Source organism: Cloeon dipterum, chromosome X, assembly GCF_949628265.1.
Source record: "Cloeon dipterum chromosome X, ieCloDipt1.1, whole genome shotgun sequence".
In the NCBI taxonomy this organism is placed as follows: domain Eukaryota; kingdom Metazoa; phylum Arthropoda; class Insecta; order Ephemeroptera; family Baetidae; genus Cloeon; species Cloeon dipterum.
The window spans coordinates 12,289,834-12,315,674 of NC_088790.1; the positions used below are offsets into that span (position 1 = coordinate 12,289,834).

Below are 25,841 nucleotides of genomic sequence, written 5' to 3' on the forward strand. Positions count from 1 at the left end.
GCATTTCCCGAATTTGACATACAAAAATGTACAAAACATGTATCCCAAAGAAATTGGAAGGTTGTTTTTTTTTAATTTTAACATATTCATTCAGTGATTTTTTTTATAAATTTTTATATATTAATGTTATAAAAACATCCAACAAAATACAATGTAAGATTGAATACATTTAACTTCGGAAAAATGCGCATAAATATTTGTTTTTTTCTAATGCAGTGTTTATTCCGGGGAAAATCGTTTTCGGCAAACCTGCATATAAAACTGGAGAGTTTATTTTGTCTCACGAAGACAATCGATACTCTTGGTTAGAAACTTAACTAAAAAAAACAAATGGGTTGTCTTCGTTATTTTTTGTACCGCATTGTGACAAGCAAATGAAAATATTTGCCCCTCGTCCCTCAAGACCTCGGATCAGAAACACTTCTTTAGTCACAGAATTAACTGCAGATGATTTTCAATCACCTGCAGTCGAAAGCGATCGACTGGATTCTTTGTTGAGTTCAATTAATAAGAGAGTTATAGAGGCTAAACCTTGTCTAGCCCCGCTACTTACCAAATATTTGACTTAAAACAACTTGGATTTTTTTACCACGTAACATAATCATGAGAAATGACTTATTAGTTATTTAAATTAAATGCTATTACCCGATGGCTCGCATTGTTAAGGCATTGTCAGGAGTGTCAAAGCAATAGGAGATATTTGAGCAGTTCAGGGATCTAATGCTGGCTGCTCAATGTCATGGATGGCAAAGGTGGTTAGTTAAGTGAGTCTAAATGCTTAATGGGCTGGGAGGCGCACCGGCGCTGACTCGCCACTTGCTGTTTTTCGCACCTTTCCAGTAACTTAAGGGACAAATGTCTGGCGTTTAACTAAAAGATGTCGGTGTGAGGAACGAAAACATGGCCAAATATGCCCCGAAAGCTCCTCTGCGTACATGTTTTCCGCTCGCTGGTATATTTTGGACCCAGTGAGCTCAAAGCCCATGGAATGTGCTGAGCAGAAATTCTAAAAGAAAAAAAATATGTTTGTGGTTAAAAATGGTAAACTTATTTCGATTTGTAAAGGAAAAATACCAGTAAAACAACTGTGGAGGGATTGATAAATAATCAGCAATATGAGAAGGTAATGTGGCATTTCTTTAGATAATCAAAATTTGTTCATGATTATTTTTCAATCCAAGGATAAATTATACCACTGAACGATTTACTTAAGAAACGTTTTTAATTTAAAATAATTTATTCAATAAGTTAACAGAACAATAAATTAAAAGTCACAAGTCAAAGAGAAGAAAACAGGATGAGAGGGAGTAGTAGGAAAAGCGTATCAGTTGAGCGGCAGTCTCAGTCAGAACAGAAGTTGAGTCAGAAATCACAGAGAAAAACAGTTTTGTCCGTCTTAACAAGGCAAGGCAGCACAGGACAGTCAAAGAAAGAAAAGAGGAAAAGCATTCAGTGCTGTCCTGCGAAAGCCATTTGATGGGCGTCGAGGCTCCTCCTGTGTCCGTATCCACCGCTGCTGCCGCCGCCGCCGCTGTAGCCGCCGTGCTCGTGCTCGGACGAGTGGCTGTGCGAGTGCGAGTACACGGGCTTGGACACGATCTCGTAGGTAACAGACTTTCCGCCGCCGGACGCCAGCGACTTGAGGCCCACGATGGCGGACAGCATCATGGCCAGCAGACCGACCATCAGCGCCTTTCCGGCCAGCGCGGCAATCGCTCCGAAGCCAAGGGCGCCCAGGGTCGCCTTCATCATCATCAGGCCCATCAGCAGGGCGCCGCCGCCCTTCTTGTCCTTGCCGCGGCCTGGAATTAATTGGTTTTTAGCATTTTTTTCGTTGGTTTGAAACAGTCATGTATTAAGATTGGGAAAATTATCATTATTTTATATGATAAAAGGAAAATAATAAAAAATAGTGCAGGGCCAAGATAGCGATTTATAAAATACGAAAATATGTTACAATATTTATTTTGCCATTAAATCACTTTCAAATTTTTTGCTAATAGGAGTAGCCTTTGTAAAATGTATTTGTTAAGTTCAAAAATTTAATGAAATGAAATGTCATATTTAATCAGATTTTATTTCAGGAAAAAGTATGAATATTTTCATTCTGGATCGATAGGAATTAAATAAAAGAATTTTGAATTTAAAATATTACATATTTACCAGACTGTGCGGCGATGTGGGCGTACTTTTCAGCAACATCCTGTCCCACCTTCCTGATCTTGGCAAGGGTGGCCTCGTCGAAGAGTCGGACGCTAATGGCGTGCGTGTCCAGGTAGCGGGACATGCGGTCGACCAGCAGGCCATCCAGCCTATTTTCGGCGGCATCTGAGTCCTGGGCCACAGCCTCCATCACCGACTCAACGGACTCGGAGCCACCTGAGCGGCCGGTTGCCTCGGCCTCGGACTCATGCAGGACCATGCTTACGCTAGGCATTATCTGTAGGAAAAAGAAATTGGAGAAATGTTATCGGTAGAAATATCAAGAAAAGATTGTTTGTGATGAGCGATTTTTCGCAACAGATGAAATTAAAGCCCCCCAAAAATGCTTATCAAATGAAGGCTAAGAATACTAATCTAAAGAAGACAACTTTTTCTGCTAATTTAATAAAAAATTAGGAATTAGAGGCTATTTCAGATTTGAGAATTTATATACACTCTTTTTTTAATTAAATGTTTGATATTTGGACCTGAAAGACGAGTTCAGTCATTTCTGCTTACAATTAATGATCAATCCATATTATGTGATGAAGTATAGAGATTGTACGAAAACAATATTTGAGTGAGAAGAATTAAAAAGGACATTTATTTTTCAATACTTAGGAGATTGTATTGGGCTGCCGGTTCAATATAAAAAAATTGATTTAATTTAAATAAAAAAATAATAATTGATAAAAAACGATTATTTAAAAAAAATTATATCATAACTTTTATATATTTTAAATTTTTAGTTGCGTATTTTTTTAAATAAAATGAATTATATGAAGCAGTTTTTGGTATTTAAATTTGAAATTATTAGCTTAAGTTTAATTATTTTGTAAACATACCTGAAAGGTGTGTTGGCGGGCAACTCTTTCCACGTAAGAGACGAGGTCCATCTTGAGACAGGAAGCCGTGTAAGCGTGGGCGCACTTTTTCAGCAGCGCCTTCTGCAGGATCAGGCTGGCGTGGTCATCGACGCCGGCGGCGCCGACGGTGGCGACGACAACGAATGCCACCGCCGCGACGAGAGCTGCTGCTGTGGCTGCCATGACGATTGCTGCTGAGCGAATGTTGCTTCTCGGCCATCAGCGTCGCCTTTTAAAGGGTGGACAATGGACGCGGACAGGCGTATCGAGTGCAGTTAGTGGAGCGTGACCCGCCCGCCGCCCGCCCAAAGCTGCAGTCTCCTGCGCGATCACAATGCACGCGACACTCTTCTCCTGCTCCAGTCTGCTGCTGCAGCCGGCCAAGAGGGTCTCCGAAACGAAATCGAAATAGAAAAAACGCATGGTTTTTGCAACGCAGACGACCGACGCACGGGACTCTGTCACAGAATCGTCTTTTTGTTCGGGATATCTACGCCCAATTTGCTGGTGACAAGTTAAATTTAACAAAGACACTGCACTAACAACCTATGCTTAAGATTTTCCGGATTTTTTAGTGTTTGTTAGACATTCTTGTCGGCTTGTGAGTTTCATCATCAATTTCAATAATTATTTTAAGTTAATGATGTTGAAAAACATTCGATAGGGTACCATTACAAAGTAGAACGGATCGATATAATTAAAAAATGTTGACCTTTTTCTTTAGCCATTGAACAAAAATTATTCAATAGAATCTTGTCGTACTTAATCTTAGCGTTTGCAATTACTGTCATCAATAATTTGTCCTATTTCAACATAATTCAGTGGTCTCCCTCAAGAAACAAAACACATACTCCTTGTTTAATTGTACATCCTTAAGAAGAGTTCATTGAATTTTTAAAAAATTAAAAAGCTTTTGGCATTTTTAAGAAGCAAGAGCAATTTTAAAATTTTTAACCACCATATTAGCAATTCTTTGCGGAAGATGATAAATATTAAAAAACAATTATCTGGGTAAGTGAAAAAAGCCTCTAAATTCCAGCTAAAATTTGTCTACTGATGTTCCAGTACTTTAATGAAACCAATTGAGTCCAGCCTGTATTTGAAAGGAAAATTAAAAATGATGGAAGAAAGATTTCTATTTTTTTCTAACATCAATAATTTTTATTATAATTATAAGGCTTTTTACCAAATGAAATATTTATTTATTTACTATCATGGCATTATTTATTTTTTCCTGGTATCCATAAAATATTTCAAGGTGAGCAAAATATAATAGTTAAGGGCCAAAATTTTGAGCTCAAAGAAAATTTTAAGAAATTACAATAGTTAACCACAAATTGTTATTGATTATTGTGTTTACCTCCACTTTTACGATTGCTCTCTCAAAGTTTCAAATTTGACAAAATAGTTTCCACATATCTAAAAATAATGATTTTTTTTTAATTTACGTATTCAACGTATGATGTATTTCAATGAGTAAACAAATTCAACTCCCAATTTTTCGGGAATTTCCCTGAGGGTAATGTAAATGGAAGTGCGGCCCAGATTTAGACCATTTAGCGACGAGAGTATAAACAGCAGTCTCCTCGCTTTTGACATATTTCGGTCAGCCTTTAGAGGCGGCTCGCGCGCCGCACGGAGAGAAAAAGGTGGCTTTGTCCAAGCTGCTCCGCTTTGCGTCCTTTCGCGCGCAAAAAGCTGCTTTTTGTCCAGCTGACCATCTTTCCTGCCGCTCGAAAGAAGATGACTTGTGCTTCTTACAGGTGCAAAGGCCGCTTTTTCTCCGCAATCCATGACTAATTATCCGTTGGTGCAAATGTTTTGATCAGTGTGTGCGGCAACGAATCTTCCATTTCCGCGTGTGAAATTACACATTTGGAGTTGTAACCGTAAAAATCGAATTTAATCATTGTTGTGTAAGAATTCATTAAACTCTTAAGGCAAAAGGTACATTTAAAAGTCGTAAAAAGTGTAAATTTATTAGAAATTTTGACAATTACCGCAGTCTAAAGAAACATTTTAGCGATTTTAAATTGATATTTCATGCCCACTTCTTGTTAACTATTTTCTTTTTTATTTAAAATATATTCTATTAAAGAAAGTAAAGGTAAACATTTTACCAGTGCCGCTTAGATATACAACGAAGTGGGTTCCAAAGTTTTAACACTTATAAAGTGTTAAGAAATGTTTTGCTGCCTTAATGAAAATCATGATTTAATTCGCTAATATGTGTAATATACCCCTTATTTAGAAATATGTTTAATGGAACATGAGGAGCGGTATTAAAATCATAAGAGCGAGCCGGTTGGTTTTTTGAGAAATTTAGTGAATTATGGATATTAATTTTTGCTTCGCCCTCATTAGAGTATTGATCTCTTGTAAAGAGATTCTAAATCTGACAATCAATTAACTCAATATTTACAGTATTAAATCTCTAAATACGCCAAAAAAGTAATAATGAAAGTTTTATGATACTGCAGCTAATAATGTCCAACAATAATTGAAATATTTACAATTTTGCTGAATAGACTTTCTTAGAAAGTAACAATGATTAATGTTTAAACATTATATGTCATTCAATGAAGCATTTGCTGCGCCGATTTCACTGACCAAGTGTAAGTTGTGCTCATCTCAAGTGCGAGAGAATTCCCACGCGCGTGCGGCCAGCCGAAAAAACAATCTGTGGTCTAGTTTTACTTTTTCTGCCACCGCTTTTCTTTGAAGTCAAGTGTAAAATTAAAATCTATTTAGCTGTGACAATCGATCTTTCCGCTGTTGCGTTTTAGAGGGACTTTGGTCTGTAAAATTTTTAATTTATTAATTATAATCTGCAAGATTTGTGTATATTATGCCAAGCAACAGAGCAATGGATGATGCATAACCAGAAGCACTAAGCGGAGAGCAAGAAAAAGAGAAAGAAGAGTATGTATTGTAAAAACTTTGCATGATACCGTTTCAGCCATTCTACGGATCATCAATATTTTCGATGTCAATAAGGGAAACAAAAAATCAGAGCTTAAAATCTAAAATTTACGGTAGGATAAATTTGAATTATTTATTTTCAATCAACGTCATTTTAAAAATATTTCAACCTGAAAAGGTATGCTTGAATTAAATTTCTTTTCAAAACATTTTTTTCAATTTAGGTGTCTCGATTATTAACAATTGAGGCAGATGTCGAGCCAACAGGAGCCCGCAATTGCAGCTTTCATTCTTATCCTTCACGTCAGTTGCAGAATCTGATGATGGAAGTGCAGCAGCAGTAGCAGACGACGCACTCAGTCAGCCTTTTTAATTCTCTCTCGTCGCGCGGATAAACCCAGCAAATAATAAGTGCACGGAGAAACGGAGGAAGCAGCAAAAGAGGCGCGATGATGAATTTCCACTCGGTTTGGCGCGCACAAATGACCAAAAGAGAAAGGACCAAAAGCTGCAGCAGTCATTACCAGCTTTTGAGTGCAAAATTTAGGCTGCATAAAGCCACACTCGATTCGTCTGAGCAAATTCTCTGAGCACACAGATGAGACACTTAGATCCAGTTGCTCAGCGCATTCTTTCTACCATATACACCGACATAAAATCGATAATTCACCCGTTGCGCGACACGGGTTGTTAGATCTATTACAAAGATTTGAAGCTTCATACTCCTCTTCACGGGAATTCATCGCTTGCTTTTGATTTCTGTGCAATTTTCATGATGCCTAATTCTGGCTCTAGGCTTTTACATTATTTATCTGATATGGCCTCAATGGCTACTTTGGACTAATTTAGTATTATATCAGCGGTAAATGCATTACAAATTATTATTATTCACAAATATTAAATACCGCTACATCTATAAAGCAGATTCAATTTGATACGTAGACTCAGTTATTTTTGTAAATCTTTTTTCATTTTCATTGCATGACATTCTTCTTACAATTTTCTAGAGAAATTGTTAAGCCTTACTCAAGTTTTATTACTTTACCAGGTTCGGCATTTAAGATGATACCCGATTTTATTGGAGACACGCAATCTGTCAATTTAAAAGAATTATTTATTATCAATGATGATATGTTACACTACACGATGAAACGTAGTGATTTTCAAGACATTTGTTCGCTCATATTTTCTTTAAAGAAGCAATTAAGCCTAAAAATGTCTGGTAACTGTTTAAATATTGCAAGAAATTATTGAAAAAAAACTTCTATATTGACAATCCTGACGAACCAATTCAAGAAAATTAGTTTGGTAAAGAAATACATAATTCATACCTGAATTTCAGTCTGGGGACAACAATATTAGCTAAAACGTTGTATGGATCTGACAACTTGATATATTTAAGTGACATACTTTTGTGAAACATTGACAACTACTATCCCATTTTTAAGAGCGCGCCCTTCTCAGTCCTCGGACAGGGATAAAAAGCAAGATCTAAATATATTTAAAAAAAAATAATTTCTTTTAGATTAACGATTTATTAAACCGCAGTCAATGTAATTGTATAGAAAAATCACCGGCTACGTGTTTATATAGCTGAAAATAATAATTGTCTTACTGAATACGGAAGCATTCGGAAGATGTATTTTTCATGTATACTTAAAACTAAAATCTAAGTGCAGTCACAATTAAGAGGAATTTGGGACGTGAGCCGCTTGACGACATAAAACGGCTGATATAATCGACAAGGAAGATGCAAGAAGAAAACAAAAAGATTAAAGCGTGGATGGCAAAGTTCTCACGTTTCACATACACAGATGAAAAAGATGGCACTCGTTTTAAACCACACTGCTCAAATACGTAATAATATTCCTCAATAGACAAAATAAAAGTTCTTAAAATTTTCCATATAAAATATAATCACAAAAATAACGCACACAATTTTTTTTTATTGTAATCGATAAGGCCATTTATGAAAGTGAAAAACCCATTGAGCATACTTTAATAAGGTATCAAATCACGCAGCGTTTTCATTTAGCAGGTGACCCACTGACATTGAATGTACATCTTTCTCTAACCAGAGGAAAAGGCGATGGACACACAATAGGGAGAAAAAGAAGTGATTCAGCAGAGTTGAGGAGCTGCTCGTCCAAGCAATAACTCGGAGAACAGCGAAGAGAGGAAACGTGACAATGGCCATCCAGATCACTTTTCTCACTCGCTCGAATCATTGATGGGAGGAAAATATTCAAGTGAATGGAGATGATTGAATCGAAATGACGAATAAAGATTCAATTGTTCAAATCAGCGTGGAATTGATTTAAGTTCATCGACAAAATTCCATTTTATTTGCAATAGATTTACAATGGTGAAACATCAAAAGTCAAACAATGTCTACCTTCTATCCAAATAAAGCACTTATAAATTAGTGCATTAAAAATATTTTTACTGCTTCCTTAGAAAAAAGATAGCTATTATTTAACCGAATCGTTTTCAGTTGTTGTGGTCAGAGATTTTTTCGAGTCAAGGAGCCGCTTAGTGGTAATTTGGGAGTCTTAAAGCGTGAAATTGCTAGGAAAAGGCAATAATCGAGTGTAAAGATGTGGCACAAACACACGAGTCAAGCAAAGTAGGCAAATCCGCAGGAAAGAGCTTTGCATCGCGTGCAGGTGGGAGGACTTAGTTGTGTATTTTTATTGCCTGCTGAAGCGCATCTTCTATTTATGAGACTAAATAGTAATATATATTGACGGGAAAATTGCGAGAGCTCCATTCCAACACTGCCAATAATTAGTCTCCTTACGATTCTCCGCGGTTCCCTTTTAAAAAGCAACTATATACCTATAGGGGCCATTATATCTCAATCCAAGTTTCACAGAGAGTCCAACAAAAACCTAACAAAATTTATGTTATGGAAAGAAACAATGGGTAGAAAAAAACAGAAACCTTTTGTCATTCAATTTAAGTAAGAAAGTCTTCTCTAAGTGAATTTTCAACTATTCATTTTATAAGGACCATTCAAACCGCTGACCATTGCAAGAATAAACAAGAATGTAACACTGAAAAATTGAATTCTTCGTTCAAGTTGGTCATACGCAGTTTTCATTTTTTTTCTGACAGCAAAAATAACGACAATCATGTCAAAAGATGTATCAAGATAAGCTTTTTTGGTTTGAATTTCATGTCGCGGTGCCAAATTAGATTATGGCGTGCATCCGAAGAGACTCAATATCAGCGGAAATTGATGAATCGACACCATATCAGCGAGCATTCCGTGAATAATGTAATTGGCAAAAACTTCGTGGGATCAAGCCATTGTTAATTACACACTCGCACGCCATTATTCGAGCCTCACCAGTCATTTTTTCGCCGACAAACAACGGGATACGTTGATGGATGTCGATAGATGCTGATCTCTTCACTCGCGCCGAAATTTTGTTTTATAAATAAATAACGTTCGTGAATGTATTCGCGTACTTTGTGTATGTAAACATTGTCCTCAGGCGGCATGTCCTCGATTTCGGAACGGCTCTTTTTCTGCGCCTCATCATCATTTTGTTTATTACCATTTCTTCTCGCTCTTCGTCAAAATGAATGAGATGCACAACACAACACATTTTCACCTTCTCGTGAATGGGCACAAGAAAATAATAAGCACACACAGTACTAAAAAAAATCGCAATATATTTCTAAAAATAAATACAGTGATGTTATTGGAGAGGAGCAACAGATTATGGCCAATGAAAGGGTTTCTCATTTTCTTTAAATGAAATATAAAATGGAAATACATATCTTATTGTAATGAAATTTCCTATATCATCTTTTAATTGTCTTTCTTCGTAAATGCGTATTTTAACTGAACTACAAAACCTTAGATGATAAAAACAGGAATGAGAAATCTAAATCTTAATAGCTGAAACTAGCATTAATATCTAAGTAAGAACAAAATTAAAAATATAGTTCGAACCGTTTCAAAGCAGGCGAAATAAAGTTTCCCCCTGCCCGCCATTGACATAAAATTAAAAAACAAATCTAATTACAGCCAATTGGTTTCTTTCAGAATATAACAGGAAGTAATTGCTATAAACATGACTGTAATAAGGAAATATACGTGTATGAATTTTTGATTAATAATATATGCCACCAAAATCCATGAGCTCATGAATTTAAACTCTAAAAACAAAACCCCAAACTGTTGACTATATTAAAGAAAGCAGTTTTCATTTGACTTTATCATTATCAAGGTCACTGCAACAATATTATGATCTGACAATGAACGAAGATGCGGATGTTTGCACACTGGAGACGTACGGTGACCCAGAAAGAAGTCTGGTCGGTGCTGCCGCTGGTGGTCGCAGTCGCAAGCGTGCTCAGGGTCCAGGTATAAATATCGGGAGGTGCGAGCGCTAGTCGCCTCAGTCGCTTCTGAGGTTCCGCGGCATGTAAATACGCCTAACTGCAAGAGAGACAAGTGTGTGTTCTTGGTGCTGAGCTGATGGAGGAGAATTAAATGCTTTTGCCAAATCAACATTTAATGCTTTTTTAGTGGGCATATGTAGAAGGGATTAAGGTTTGGCGCCGGAGGGTATGCAACCGGCATAACACGTCGCCGGTCGTTGAACTCTCTATGAGGGGAGGGGGAAAGGTCGAATCTCTCCTCTGCTAATTTATGAATCGGAGATAGTAATAACGTTTTTTACCTTGCCTCCGAATAGGGAAATAGTAGTGGCATTCCAAACGGATGATTTTTATTTCCTCATCAGAGCGATTAACTGTAAATGTTTTTATTGGGTTCCGTAACGAATTTATTGATTAATTTTTTAATTTTTGGTAAATGCTGTTAATGAAGGCAAAAAGCACACGAGAATGTGTTTAGTTGAAATTAAATGCAGCTGCCTTGGTGGTTGAAAATGAACTGCTTATCTTTTCTGTTTCTATGGAAATAAGGAAAAAAGCCTCTTATTTCATAAATTAAAATATTCAAAAATCTATTTTCTAAGAAGGCTTTTATTTTTTAACATTTTTAGATATTGCTTGGAAGAGACTGCTTCTTTTCAACGCATCCGCCTGAAATTCGATTTTAGCCTAATTTTGATACTTATTCATATCTTATTCGGTTTATTCTCGTGTGCAAAAAATGCGACGCAATTGAGAGTAAAGAGCAAGTGCGCGCGTTGATAGGTGCAGGTGCTGCGGTGGCAAGAAGTGGGTCAGTTAGCCGGATCTACCGCTGAGTGATCCGCTCGCTCTTTCTTTCTCTCTCTCTCTGGGTCACATCTTCTCCTCTCCCTAATTTGGACGGGTCTTAATTCTCCGCATGCCCTCATTCCCAAATACCGAAGAAATATATATATACGCAGCGCATTGTTCGCCTGGCCCACGGGCCCCATCCTCTTTTTCGCCGCTTTTGTTTTTCTCTTTCTTTGGAAGTTGCGCACGTGAGAGTGATAGCCCAATTGTTCGCCGATTATATGCAAATCACGCGCAGCAACGAAAAGAATAGAGAATCACACGCACAAAAGCTTTATTGTCTTCAATTCATTCCTGTACTGTGTTTATTTTGTTTACATGAGATTCGATGTAATAGAAATTATAGATTACTTAATTACTTAAAGAGTAAAGTGGGTTATTAATTACTTTTATACTCCATTTATGCATGAAATTTTACATCTGGTGATTTAAATTAAAAAATATACTATATCAGCAAGGAATGACTGGAATAAAACCCGAATGGAAAAAATAAAGGGCAATAATTATGTGATAATTCTATAAAAAAATCGATACGTTTTAGGAAGATAGCAAAACTATTCGTACATTTTTGCATTTTGTAAACATATATTCAACGCAAATTATTTATTTGCTAGTCGTAAATCTTGGAAAAAATTTCGCTTCATCTCAATAAATAAATCTTTTTTCGAACATCTTAAGTAATAATCGATTTCTTTTTTTTTGGTCTCAAAACCTAAAAACTCATTTTAAAATATAATGCCACCGAAACTGAAATAGAATGGGGGTTTGTGTTTTTTTTTTGTAAATTGTTTAAAACTTCATATCCCATCTAAAAGCAAACTACATCAGCGCTTTTTGGCCAGCGCAAAGACGGAAAGCAAGCTAGTTTCGCGTTATGGAGAACAGACTCCCTCTTCAGGAGGACTCAAGAACTTTCTTGTTTGATTGCAGTTTGCAAACTTTAATATGATTAAATTTGTAACTTTTATTATACCGTTTTTTTGTATAAGAGTTATTATTAAATAAATTTAAAATTAAAAAGTCTGTAAAATTCACGTTATCTCTTTTGTTAATGAACGCAAAATATTATTTGAAATATTTAACGTGTATTTTTCTTTTGTTATTTATTTGAGGTCTTGTCCTTTTCGATTATATTCGATCATAGAATAATACACTCTTTCCGACAACATTGTCAAAAATATGCAGAGGATGCATTGTACGATACATGAATTTAATAATGTTAAAACTAATGCATTTTTTGATTTTAATAAAAATAATTTAGGTAATAAAAACGATGATGAAGAGTGATAAACAGCATATTTTTATTATTTATTTTGGTCACTTCTTGTGATATTCCATTTAATGTTCACTTGAAAATCAAGATGTAAATACGGCACAGCAATTGGCATGACTCAGACTTAATAGCAAGAAGAAAGTGCAAAGAATGGTTCAGTTTTAGTTGTTGGCCGCGGCGCTGATAATGCGGACATCCGGTTGTCTGGCGGCTGCGGGGGTGATTACCCCCAGTGCACTAGGTGGGTACACGTAGGGCCCCAGCTCGTTCTGCGGGGGCGACCTGACCTCGTAGGCGACGCGACTGGAGGCACCTGCGGGGCGGCCGTTGCTGCCGTTGCCGTTGGTGGCCGGCATCAGCGTGCGCAGCAGTGACGCCCCCGAGAAGAAGACGGACACGAGGCTGGCGGCCAGCGACTTGAGCCCGATCAGCCCGGCGGCCAGCACGAACAGTGGCATCGAAAGAAGCACCTTCAGCTGCAGGGCCAAGATCAGGCCTAGGATTGGGTCGATTGTGCGGATACCTGTTGCGAGTGGAAGTGGACGAATATTTTAATTGCTCTGCCTTCGAGGGAAATGCGGACACAAAAAATACAGATGATCTAATTTCTAAGCCCGTGTAAATAATCAAAGTCAGGTTGAACAGGGGACTTCTTGACAGTGAGATTCTTTTTTTTAATATTATTTGTAGTGATATAGCGAGCTATCGAGTTGCTAAGATTATAAACTCCATTAGGATTTTACCATTATTGTTCATATTAGAGCGGATTTCGAAACCAGTTTCTATTATAACATGCTGATAATTTTTAGAGTAGATTCTATTTGACGAAACAAATCGATCGATGTGTCATTTCACATTCCAGAGAAGCCCTCTGATTTATGATATTAGCTGGGGAAACGAAATTAGCTTTGTTCATAATGTAAAAATATAAAAGCATACAGTCATTCGCTATTACATTTCTGAAAAAAAATTCCTTATTATTATTTGCGGGGTTGTCAGTGTTGACCATTAAGATTTGCACGGCTGCTTTTTTCGTAAAATAAAATAATTTTTTTTATTTTATTCTCACTCAAAATTAAAGCCTTTAAAATCACGATAAATGAAAATCGCAAGTTGTAGGCTGAGTGCAATTTTTAAGAAAAGTTTCAGAGATTGGTTTTAAATAAATTTTGAGTCATTAAAAGTACTAATCAAAATATAAAAATGCAAACAAAACAATTGAATGGCTGAAAAAATAATCTGTATAGCCGCACAAATATTATTTTAAGATGAGAAAAGTGAAATATTTAAATAAAATTTCACTTTTAAAAATGGATTTGTTATGAAACGTCTCTGATTTGTGCATACAAGTGCACGTGAATTTCTCCATGTGATTGATGCAAATTAGAAAAAAACGCTCTATTTCATGAATTTCTATTTTAATTAGCAACCAAATATTTTGATTGAATTATTAGCGTCTTGAATGTTTGCATTAGATAAAAAATATAAAAGCTTCAGAAACATTTTCTAACCGTATTGAGAAAAGAATTCCTGGTTTTAAATTATTCCTAAACTATCTGAAAAATGCTAGTTATTTTCGGGAATAAAACTCGCAAGTTTTTTTGTCAAATTGTCCCTACTGCTAACAAATATTTGCTTAATCATTCATATTAAAAATTCTTGACACCACTAAAGTTTCATAATTTTTTCCAAATTTATTTTTTTCAACTTATTTATAAGACTCAAGAAAGTTTTGATTTACTGGAGTACAAACTTTCGTCCTAAATAAGACGCTTCAAAATCATTCGAGAAGTTCCATTATCATTTTTTTAATTAAAGGGGCATTAAAATTAATTCATTTTGCCGGTTTATACGGCCTGATACACCTGTTAACTATTTTTTCTAGCGTTTAAAGACTGAACGTCCAATAATTGATTCTTCATCTGTATCGAATAGAAGCTCGGAAAATGTTGGCCATATCGTTTAAATTGCACATAGCATACTTTAATAATTGCTTTCGACACATAATTTGCATGATACTTTCGATCTTGATTCGTACCGGAAACGGTCTATTTTCACCATAAACACGTATTTCTCATTAACACGTATCGCGGCTAGCTAATCGCAGAGCGAAAACAAAAGAGATAATGCGTGTGTGTGAGAGAGGCAGGAAAAGAAAGCATGACCGTCGTCCCGACAACAACGAAACTGTTGAACGAACGCCGGAACACACGAGATATTTTCGCCCTTGACCACGAAAAGCGGCTAGGGACCTTTAGACGCGCACGGGAGAGGAAGTTATGTGACCTAATTTCTTCGCCTCTTCAAGAAGACGAGTTAGTTGTGCGCTAGACGAGTGGAGGTTTCTCAGAAATTATTCAAATCACCGTCGCTTCGATTACAAGGAAAAAGGAAACTGTAGAAAGAAAAAGCTCACCTCTAGCGATCAAATCCTCACCCACGGACCTCAGGATATCTTTGGAAATTTCTTCTAGTGCAGAGCTGAAATTGTTATCATGTGTGTAATTCATACAAACAATAAATCAGTTAAATTCAATACACAAATTGTTTTAGTCTAATTTAATTTTGAAATAATGAGCGTACATATTGGAGATTATTCTAGACTGTGTTTTAATGCCAGTAATTTGTTCAGCAGCTGAATTAAGAACTGCGGAACGAAATTGAAATTTAATATCATTGTAAGTCAATAAGTTTCATCAATTAATTAGTTTCAGTTTGTTTTAAGCCTAAATGAAAGTCACTGAAAGCTTGAAGAAAGAGTAAACTTACTTTCGATGCTGCGAGTTGATCTTGTGTTTGCAGCTTCCGGCGCACTTATCTGGGTAGCTGCTCTTGTCTGCCAGGCCCTGAGCAAGCAGGCACAAGACACAAAGTACCAAGCAGGTGTCGCTCAGCATTGTCGGTGGGTCGAAGGGTGTTGGCCGAATAAATCGCCACCGCACTTGCACACGCACTCTTATAGACGCAAACTCGTGAATTCCGCTCGATTGACAAGCATATTGTTCTCGGGAAATAAACCGTTCTTGACCAGGTCGCGGTGGACAATCGTGCCTGCGAAATCACGACTTTGGAACTAAAACTTGTCATATGTGCGTGTCACTCGCATGCTGAGCATTTAATTAGAAATTTGTTTAGTCATTTATTGGATACAAAAAACGAGAATTACGCGTACTGTTGATTTGCGATCTTGGCTGAATCAGTTTGTTTTACAAAATAATAAACCTGCTTAAAATTTTTTGAATCATTATAAAAGAAGAAATGCCCACAGGGTATTTTATAAAATTTAAATTAATGCAAGTTTTTGTCGAGGGATCGTACAGGGAGGGCGTGTGGCGGGTTTGACAAGAGTTCATCTTTTGATTCTTTTTTTCTGCTGTGCTAAAAGCAATGAGTGCAATTGGTGTATGTTTTCAATGATCGCTGATTCAAAATTCTCTGCTGCTAATACTGGGAATGATTATATTTATTTGGAAGTAAATAACTGCTAATGAGATCTGTGGGGCCGAAACAGCTGCTGTGTACAGTATGAAACCAAGGGATTATATTTCATTCTAATGATTTTTCATGTTTTTAGCCTCCGTTTCTAGAAGTTTGCCTATTGGAGCGTCGTCATTCTAAAATAATTTTAATTAAATTCTTTCCCCAAGTGTTTTTTTTTCTTTTCTCAAAGTTAGTAACAAAAATAACATTTTGAATACATTAAACTTGTGAAATTAATCAGCAATGTATGCCCAGCTTTTTACTGTACATCGAGTTGCTTAAAAACACAAAGGGTTGAAAACGTGTTGTTTTTTTATATTTGAAATTTATAGGAAAGTCAGAAAGTGTCTTAACTTATTTGTTTTCATCACGACAGGTTTCACACATCCAATAATAAAACTAATGTGATAGCCTCTTGTCAAGACTTGGACCTGATCCTAGTAAGCAACATTTTATATTTTATGAACATAACCTGATGACGGTAAACCCGTGATGCTCTCTTAAGTGCAATGTAATTTTTAACTGTAATAATTTCGTTGGTAAATAGAGGAAAAATATAATGAAAATTATTCCTAAAATGGTCCTTCATATTATTATGTATAAAATCAGTAACTTTCTTAACTTTTTCCTTTACCGCATCTTTGATATTAAATCATTTTGTTATCGACATAAATAGTTATGATATAACACATGTAAAATTGATCTTCATATCTAAAATGTCTCGGGTAAGCGCGAATGTCTCATCCTCCTCATTAGTATTCACACACGCTAATGAAAGAGTGAGGCTGCGCGCGACGAACGGTACTAAAAATGTATCACAATGCGGAGGCTAAAGGGAAGATTTGGTGCGTGTGTGGCAGTTGACGCGCGCGCACGCCGAGTGACCCGCTTCATCGGCGCCGCTGTTTGGCCAGCTTGTTAAAAGCCTCTTCTATCTTCTTTCCTCTCGGCTCTTGCGGTGTCAATTTTCTTGTTTTGGTCCAAACACACTCACAAACGTGGCGGCGGCCACCGGTTTTTTTGCCTCCGAACGGCAGACGCACATTCCGCGCTTTGCGTGCACATTCTTTGTTTCCTCTTTTGCACCACGTGTTGACCCTGATTTCCTCTCGAATTATGCGCCTTTTTGCAAGTTTCGATGCGAAAGAAACCCTTTCGAGACTTTTAGGCCTTTAAATTTAAAAATATGAAAATAAAGGAAAGGTTTAATTAAACGGAATAAAAATTTTCAGAAGTGAGTAAGGACATAATTTAATTGAATTTAATTTAATGAAGCGTTAAAAAATTACTGCGCAAATCCAAGAAATTATTGAAATTAAATAATTATATAAATATGCTCAGAGCTCATTTTTCGAATATTTTGTCAGGATAGCTTGACTAAAAATATTTTTACAAAGTAAAAGATATATATGTGTGAAGGGTTTTGGTTTAATAAAAAATCATAGAATGAAATTCAAGCATTTGTCTAAAGCTTATGATCGTATAAGGTCAAAAACACAGTTAAAAATAGATTAAACATATTTCACTGTTGTCGAAGATGGAAAGTGAAGGCTGTCGGAAAGTTGATGTCTTAAAAAACTCATAAAAGTCCTAGTCTTGTAGAGGAGCTGCACAGGAAAATAAAAATACCTTTATAATATATGTAATATATGATTGCTTCTGGTTACTCGAAGCAGGAGGTGTGGTATATTCATTCAATAGTTAGTGTGGAATAACACAACAATCAATTATGATGGATACGATACACAGTATAAACAAAATGTGCAGAAAATGGCAGCTTATTAAAATATTCTGTTCATTTGTTAATTGAATGTCTTAAAAATACACTAGTTTGGCCATGTGTTTTGCTTATTTAAGATTCGTCTGGCCGCGATTTGCCCAACGGTGAGTCAATTTAAAAAAATATTTCATTAAGTCAGATAACTGCTTTCTTCTAAATTACTCAGTATGTTAAATGCAATACAATAAATAAATAGATCAAGAAAAGAAGTAGATGAGGCAGATTCTCTTCTTGCAAGTTTAAAAAGAACATTTTTTGCAAGCACCCTGAACTTACTATGAAATTCAAAATATTTCTTGTATAGCTCATATGACACAGAGGCTTGCCTTGCAGGACTGAATTACGAAAAAACGCTACTTGGCTTGCATGATTTTCTCATGCTGACCAATTTGAAGCAAATTAGGCGCGCAATTTTTGGCCAAGTGGCTGAGAAGCCGAAGAGGTGGAAAAATGTCAAGCGAGGTCATCCGCTCAACGAACTGTTCTCTTTCGATAATTATCCAGCGGCGCGGTGGCTCAATATTAGGCGAGATGCGTCGTCGGAACACGTGAGTGACGAGGGCGCGGCCGGTGAAGCCGCGAGGCAAGAGGAACGGCACTCGGATTCCACGCACTTTGGCCCACATTCGCCGCGCTCTCATCCGATTGATCATCTCAATGCAATGTGCAGAGTCACAGGAATAAAAGTGAACGACTCTTACTTTCAATTATTTGCAACGCATAATAAATAATGCTTTCGGTTTCGGTTTAAAAAAGAAAAGAGTTGCGTGTACATTGTAAAAATTATCATTTCGTGTTTATTGCGGTAAGAGGGGTGAGAAGGGGTGTAAAAGATGAACAACGGTAACGACCAGAGTGCGCACCAACAACGGCGCAGACTATTTCACAGAGTGATGCAATACAGAGAGATAGAAAAGGTGAGCATTTGGTTGAACACGTTCGTCGAATAATTTAAAACAATAAATTAACACTGACTGAGCTCGCGTAATTACATAAATAAAATAATTTAAGAGACAGTCGCGTGTGTGTTTCGCTCGAGCTTCAATAAATTAAACAAAAGGTTGACTCTCTCGCCAGGCGGCGCAGCCTTCGGCTCTTCGGGGCTCACTGCTGAGCGGCCGCAGGGGCCTGTCCGCCGTAGGCCAGCTTCTGGGCATCCTGCTGGGCGTCGATGTTGCGGCTCCAGCCGTTGGACGCGCTGAATCCGGAAGAGTAGCCGCCGGCGCCGGAGCTGGAGAAGGACTGCACAGGGTGAGGCACAACCTCGATGGTCTTGGTCTTGGGGGCGAGGAATCCGCCGAATCCGCTGAACAGCTTAGTGCCACCAAGGGAGGCGGCGATCAGAAGGGCCAGCTTGCCGATAGCCAGAGCCTTGATGGCCATGAAGGCGATCACTCCAAGGGCGACGGGCAGAACCAAGAACTTAAGTCCACCGCCGAGCAGCAGGGGCAGGAAGTGCTTCTTCAGCTTGAGACGGCCTGCAATTAAATTTTTATCCAGTTAATTATTTTACAAGATAAATTATTGTTTGGAAGAAATTAAATACCCGAAGGACATGCAAAAGATATTTTCATGTAAGAAATATCCCATTTTTCGTCCAGTTTGATTAAAATTTTTTCAAACGTACCGGTTTCCAGGGAGCGGGCGATGTCGGAGGCGGGCAGCTTGACCTCGAGCGAGTGGCTCTTGAGGAAGTTGATGGCGGAATCGAAGACAATGTCGAAGACACGTCCAGAACGCTCGCTGGCCTCAGCGGGCAGGGAGTTCTCGAGTTCGGCTTCGCTGAGAGCACGTCCATCACGCACACCCTCGACGTTCTGCTTGGTGATCACGACTCCGGGGGCGAGTTCCAGGTTAGCGGCGCGCTGAGCACGCTGAAGGGCGGCAGCGGCCTTCAAGCCAAGGCAGTTTATCGTCTCCTGGAGGGAGACACGCAAAAATTAGCCCACTATCCTCTTATATAAGGGAAGAAAAACCTACCTCCTTGCCGAGACAGTCGTCGAAAACTCTGGACATGATTTTCCACTCGGAGGACTGCTCGGGCACAGCAGCGGCCTCGGCGAGGAAGGCGAAGGCGGCGGCGACCAGCAGGCCGCACACCAAGTGGTGGCTCTGGAACATCTGCATTTTCGTGGTTGCTCGGCTAGCGAGTGAGTGTGTGAGTTTGTTTGCCGGTCACCTGGCCACTTGCTTTTTATAAGCCGACCAACCCTGCGAGCCCCCACCGCACCTGGGAGGGGCCGCCGGCCGAGGAGGGGGCCGCCCAGCAGCCGTCGCGCACGCACCGACTCACCGCGCGCGTAGTCTGGAGAAAGCCGGAACAAGACAAAAAATGCGGGGAGAGACGAATAACGCACCAACCCTTTTGCTCGGTGCAACCGCGCTGTGGGAAAATTTTGTTTACTCCTCCGATGAGGATGCACCGCCGTGATTTCTCTCCAGCGCACGCTAAACGGCCGAGCAAAGCAGGATTTTCCCTTTCTATTGATTCTTTCTTTCTTTTCAGTCTTTGCGTCCACGTGCGCCGCCGTCGTGGTTATTTCGTTATAATTGACAGTTCCGGCGCGCAGGAGATCTCGACGCGTGGGCCTTGACTGCTTTTTGTTTCCGTTTGGAAACTTTTACTTTTTCACTTTGACGCACGCACGAAATTGATCACTTTTCAAATACAAAGACCTCATCCTTTGATTTTTTGATCAAATTGCGCTCTAAAAGACAAAGCACAATTATTTAATTTTTACTAGCTGCTCGAGCATAAATGATTGTTAAATAAGCACTTAGCCAACGGCTTAAATAAAACCTAACATTTTAAGTCAAAAGGTACACAACGTGGTGCAAACGTTTGGATCATTCATTGATTCATATAAGAAGAAGAATATTTCTACTTGTTAATAATTACAATTTCAAAATTTGATATAATTTTATTTTTAAATAAAAAAATGGCTTTACAATTGTTTTAGGATTGTTTTTTTTAAAAAGAATAGCAGTGATTGTATTTAATTTTTACAGTTAAACATTGTAGCAAAATTCAAATATTTGCGAACTTACTAAACATAACATTACAAAATCAACTGAAAACTTTCTAGTTTATTTAAACAATAACTATAAATACATATTCTTTTTCATATTAACATTATTTTCCATATCCCATATCTCTTTCAGTTTTTCGTGTCACAAGAAATTAAAAATGTCATCGATATGAAACTCAACATATTTTTCACCGCGGAGCTTCACTGGCCTCATTGCTAACCATAAAACAAAGCAGTAAAATTTAATTCGCACCAATTTCATCGAGAGGACCCAGTTTCGGCGAATATTTGCATAAATCGCGCGCCAATAATTATTGCTCATTGAATCGGTTGTTTATCAACTTTCGCCGCCGCCATCGTGTCGATTTGCATACAATTATCCGGATTCCCTGCCCAAGTTTCCGGCTGCTTCACCTTTGTCTCGGTGCACTTTTGCCTTTTTCCGCCTAATGACTAATCACGAGTGTAAAGAATCGTTGACCTACAAGCCGAGAACAGTGTTGACAAGTGCAATTAGACCTGGCCAACAAACGTGCTTGTGTGCGAATGCATGATAGTATTTAGTTTTGTCTTGATCCCTTTTCTCATTCCGAGCGATTTCTTTTCTTCGGGTTAATTAAAACGGCCACCATGCGTGAATTCAGCAGTTTCAAAAAGCGTTAAAAAATTTATTGCACACGCCTGGATGATTTGCACCTTAATTGGCCCAAATTCACGTGTGCCTCTCATAAATACAGTTTTAACAATGCGTCCGTCCGACATCCGACCCTAGGTGCCTAGAAAGTGTTTCCATACATCTTGCTCAAAATTGGATGCTCCAACCAAAGATTCAGGAACAGTATATCTTCTGTGTCACGTTCATAATAATTTGTGAATATAAAAGAGCGGACCACACCAAATTATATGTTACATATGTTAACAATAATGCAATTTCCCTATTGTGATTTTTTTATTAGAAGCTAAGAGATTTTTGAGCTAAAAAAAATTGCCTCCGACAATCAGGAGATGTTCATATTTTTATGGAGCAAAAAGAAAACAAAGAATTTGGATTACTTTATTTTTTTCTGGGATATAGAATAATTGGTGATATAAATATTAAAAAAACATGGTAGACTTTTTTCCAAACTATTTAAAAGTGGCTGTGATTGCAGTGAAGTATTTTTAAATCTAAAATATTCCTTTATGAAAATCTCTCTACATCATTATTTTTAGTGCAGATAATTTATTCAGGTTTTCAGAACCAGCTTTTAAAATGTCCTAGATAGGTCCTGAATTTTTGAATCTCCCGAGATGGTCCGCCTAAACAGACATGCTCAGCGCAAGAGACATCCTGTCACAGTGTCTACTTTTTAATTTAAAAGCAAAACTAATCTATGCCACTTGAATGTATTAAATGATCGTATCTGCATCCAGTTTATTAAATCTTCGCCCATATGATAAATTTTGTGATATTCCTGAAAATCAATTTTACGCTGCACTCCAAAAAATGACAGGTTTTTTGTTGCTATGTTAAAGGGAATTCAAATAAATAAATAATAACCATTTTTAATCCTTGTATAAAATATTTTTTACATTCTCTCATGAATTGGCTAAGGAGGAAGAAAACTCAGGAAACTGTATGTGTCCTGTCCAAATAAAACTCGATATTCGAGTCTACGACATATATATTCAAAAAATATATCATTTCATTTCAATACTGTTTTTATTTTAAAGTTTCCTATAAAATTGCAAGTCAAATGGTTACGTTAGTTTATGCTGTCTTTCAGGTTATTTAAAGTGATTAAATACATGTCATCATTAAGCGTACGATTGTACAGCCAATCAAGCAATTTATAGAATCTTACATAACCCCTTTATTTGCCTCTGAAATAATTCGCAAACAGATTGATAATGCTTGAAAATCAAAATTAATTTTCACTCAGCTATTAGAAGACTATATCCTTAAACGAAAAAATTTTCTTGCTGAGATTAACATATTGACCGACACCCAATCTGCAACAATTCGAATTTCGCCATGGAAAAAGCATTAATCACATTGGTCCAGTGACACAGACGGGCGCGTGTGTGCCTTAAATGTTAAAAGGTGTTCTGATCGCTTTGCCGTTAGTCGACCTTGCGCCGCCGCGCGCGCATTAATGAGATTATACAAACTTCTCATCTGCGGCTCGCTTGTGATGGGTAAATGGAAGGAAAAGATTACACGCATATCCTCAGTACGCCCCTCGACGCCGCGATCATCGCGGTTTCGGCCTCTTCCATTTATGTGACTTACGCCAGATGACACAAAAGAAAGAAAAACTGTAAAGAGTGAAGAAGGGTGCGCCTGGCTCTCGTGCCGATTTTCCTCCAACAAGCATGCGAAGAATGCAAACTTATGAGAGTTTAGTTTTTTATGATTCTCACTAACAATCAGTTCGCATTTCCTATCTCCGTGGATTGAGAGGTAGACGAAAAATTCCTTAAAAAGAACTAAATTTATTATATCATATTATATCGATGAAATCTTGAGGATTTTTTTCCTTCAGGGCGCAGCTAAAGTTTTTGTCCATTTTCTGCAAAGGCTGCATACGAATAATTTTTATTGAGCTCAATAGTAAATTCAAAAAGTAATTCTCCTCCATAGAGGTTGTTTTAGAAATTTAACGTGCTCAGATCAATAATTTCTCTTTTCAATAAAGAAAAAACCCCAGCTTGTAATAAAGTGTCATGCGTGGTGACGAAGCAGAAAAAATTTCCGTATCTACATTAAGCAGAGCGAATAATTAAATCGTACAAGCGGCCTCAAAGGAGCCCAGACCTGTCAATCGCTATCATTTCCTCCACTTTAAAAAGTCTTAAGATGAAACAAAATGCAGAGGAAAATTGAGTATCCTGTTTTGTTCCAAGGAAGAGGTTTTTTAACTAATACCCAAAAACTACGCATGGAAATAGTGATGGAATTTCACATACTTCCGTCATACCTAAACTTGAGTAGGTTTAAAAACTCCCAAATTATTTAAGCTTTTTGTTCTGTTTTAAAACTAATTTGTTAAATTTCCAATTCCATTTTATCAATTATCTTATTTCATTTTGGTTCCTTGATTTCTATCTCCACTTCTGAGCTTATTTCATTAAATTATATTTAATTTAACTCAATGGTTTCCCATCGCATATCAGCCAAAGAAACATACAATTATGACCGATTAAATTAAGCATAGAGGTCATGTTTTCCATTAAAGCAAACCACAGAAATTGCTGCTGGGCGTCGTCGCGGATAAAAACGGATAATCCAGCGGCTGAAAATCGCATTGTTCTTTGTTTGTTTGTTTGGCTGACACGGATTTTCGACGAGTTGTTGCGAAACCATGCTTAACTGTACTCTCTTCAGGAAGAATATGTAATGCGCCTCTGCTCGCCGAGGTGACTAATGAAACGGCGAAGAGGAAGAAAGTGACGTCAGCGCATGCACTTTCTTATACACATTACGTGTACTTGTCGGCCGGCCAGCAGCCGAGCTGAGCCGCGGCGTGTAATTACTTTCACTGCACTGGCAAATCGCACGCCGCGCGCCATTCATTCACTCCTCAATTCACGCCAGCAGCTCCTTGATCTTGAACCTTGAGTCAGCAGAAAGAAGACCTTGCACTTCCAGCCAGACACTCACTCGCTCACTTTCCTTCTCTGCAAAATAACCGGCTTCAGTAACTTCAGTTATTTAAAGTAATGCTTTTTTGCGGAGCTCGATTTCGAGAGGTTGATCGAATTTTTTAACTTCTAATTATTCCTTTAAAAGTAAGGCAAGTAGAAATACTCTATTCTTACTTCAGAGCCATTTTAATGCACCTTAGATTGCACGATTGTTACTAATTTTAAATAATAATTAACGGTAAAAATTACATTTGAAAATCAGACGAGCTGTTCTGACAGCTACAATCCAAGTATTAAATTTAAAAAAATGGCCACAAATCATGCAATTCAGGCCTTGAGTATGTGGTATTCTATATATTCTTAAATAAATTTTTCTTTACTTGAAATACTCTCTAAAAATAGGAATAAAAGAATCAAAATTTTCCTAGATTGGCATAAATTCCTGAGAAAATTAAGTTCAAATTATGCAAGTTAATTAAGTGGTGAGAACTCTCTCCTTATTGAAAATAAAATCACCGTTGAATAGATATCGCAACGAAAGGAAATAGGAATCTAAAGCTAAAAATTATCGACAAATTGTTAATTTTTTTTAAAAAAATGTATGGCAAATTCAGAAATTTAATCGTTGTTGGCCTTGAATCTATTATTCCACATGGTTGAGATATATCTCCTATTTTTGCAATGTATCAGTCCACTTAAATTATGTCGAAATCAATCAATTATTTTTATGTTTTAAATATTTATGAGTCAATATTTGTGCAAAATTTGGAAGGTGCTAAATTATTTTCCTTCTTCCTCTGCCTCTTACGTACAAGTTGTATTGACTGCATCCTTTTATCAAGTAATATAATAAGCATGAATCATGTCAAATTAAGTAATTAAAACCAACCTTGGAATCGCATGTAACTGTTTAAAACCGTTTAACGAGTTAATGTGCTGCGTCGACGTAATCAGCAATTAAACAATTTAAATTATTTTAACGCGTTAACATTGTGTCAAAAATATTTCTTTTTAAAAATTAGACCTTTTGGCATTTTCAAAACTCGTTTGCTTCTCAAATCATGATTCTAAAATATATCATGCTAAACAAAGTCTAACATTATTATTTCCTATTAGCTCAAAAATAATTTTAATATAAATTCATCACTTTTATATTGTATCGTTCGTCAAAAAACTTTTCAATTTCGATTCTATAAAAGAACGTGATTCCTACACATGTGCAAGCATTAATTCTTATCTTCCCACGTGAAGTATTTATGTATTACGTCATTTTGCGGTTCGGAAACGCCATTCTCAGCCGCTGGTGCGAATATCGCCAACGTTTCACCGTTCGCGTCCTCGTGGTCCAAATTCCATCGACTCCTCCTAATTAACCGTGCCGGGGGCACGGCCCGTGGAGCTCCTTTTTCTCCAGA

The 25,841-nt window shown here is 37.4% G+C and overlaps 3 protein-coding genes across 3 annotated transcripts; all 3 read right to left on the reverse strand.

Annotated features, from left to right (window-relative positions):
• Positions 1–1,203: 1,203 nt before the first annotated feature.
• Positions 1,204–3,263, reverse strand: LOC135947026 (uncharacterized). The gene is made up of 3 exons (XM_065495579.1): positions 3,048–3,263; positions 2,164–2,440; positions 1,204–1,802 (listed from the first exon to the last, which is right to left on the reverse strand). The coding sequence occupies exons 1-3, from the start codon at positions 3,249–3,251 to the stop codon at positions 1,450–1,452; spliced, it is 834 nt and encodes a 277-aa protein (XP_065351651.1). The 5' UTR covers positions 3,252–3,263; the 3' UTR covers positions 1,204–1,449.
• Positions 3,264–12,518: 9,255 nt separating this feature from the next.
• LOC135945863 (uncharacterized) lies at positions 12,519–15,633 on the reverse strand. The gene is made up of 3 exons (XM_065493785.1): positions 15,280–15,633; positions 14,927–14,991; positions 12,519–13,033 (listed from the first exon to the last, which is right to left on the reverse strand). Exons 1-3 carry the CDS (start codon positions 15,405–15,407, stop codon positions 12,672–12,674), a joined length of 555 nt encoding a protein of 184 aa, XP_065349857.1. The 5' UTR covers positions 15,408–15,633; the 3' UTR covers positions 12,519–12,671.
• Positions 15,634–18,540: 2,907 nt separating this feature from the next.
• LOC135946577 (uncharacterized) lies at positions 18,541–19,953 on the reverse strand. Its single transcript, XM_065494859.1, has 3 exons — positions 19,751–19,953; positions 19,398–19,689; positions 18,541–19,248 (listed from the first exon to the last, which is right to left on the reverse strand). The coding sequence occupies exons 1-3, from the start codon at positions 19,895–19,897 to the stop codon at positions 18,875–18,877; spliced, it is 813 nt and encodes a 270-aa protein (XP_065350931.1). The 5' UTR covers positions 19,898–19,953; the 3' UTR covers positions 18,541–18,874.
• Positions 19,954–25,841: the final 5,888 nt, after the last annotated feature.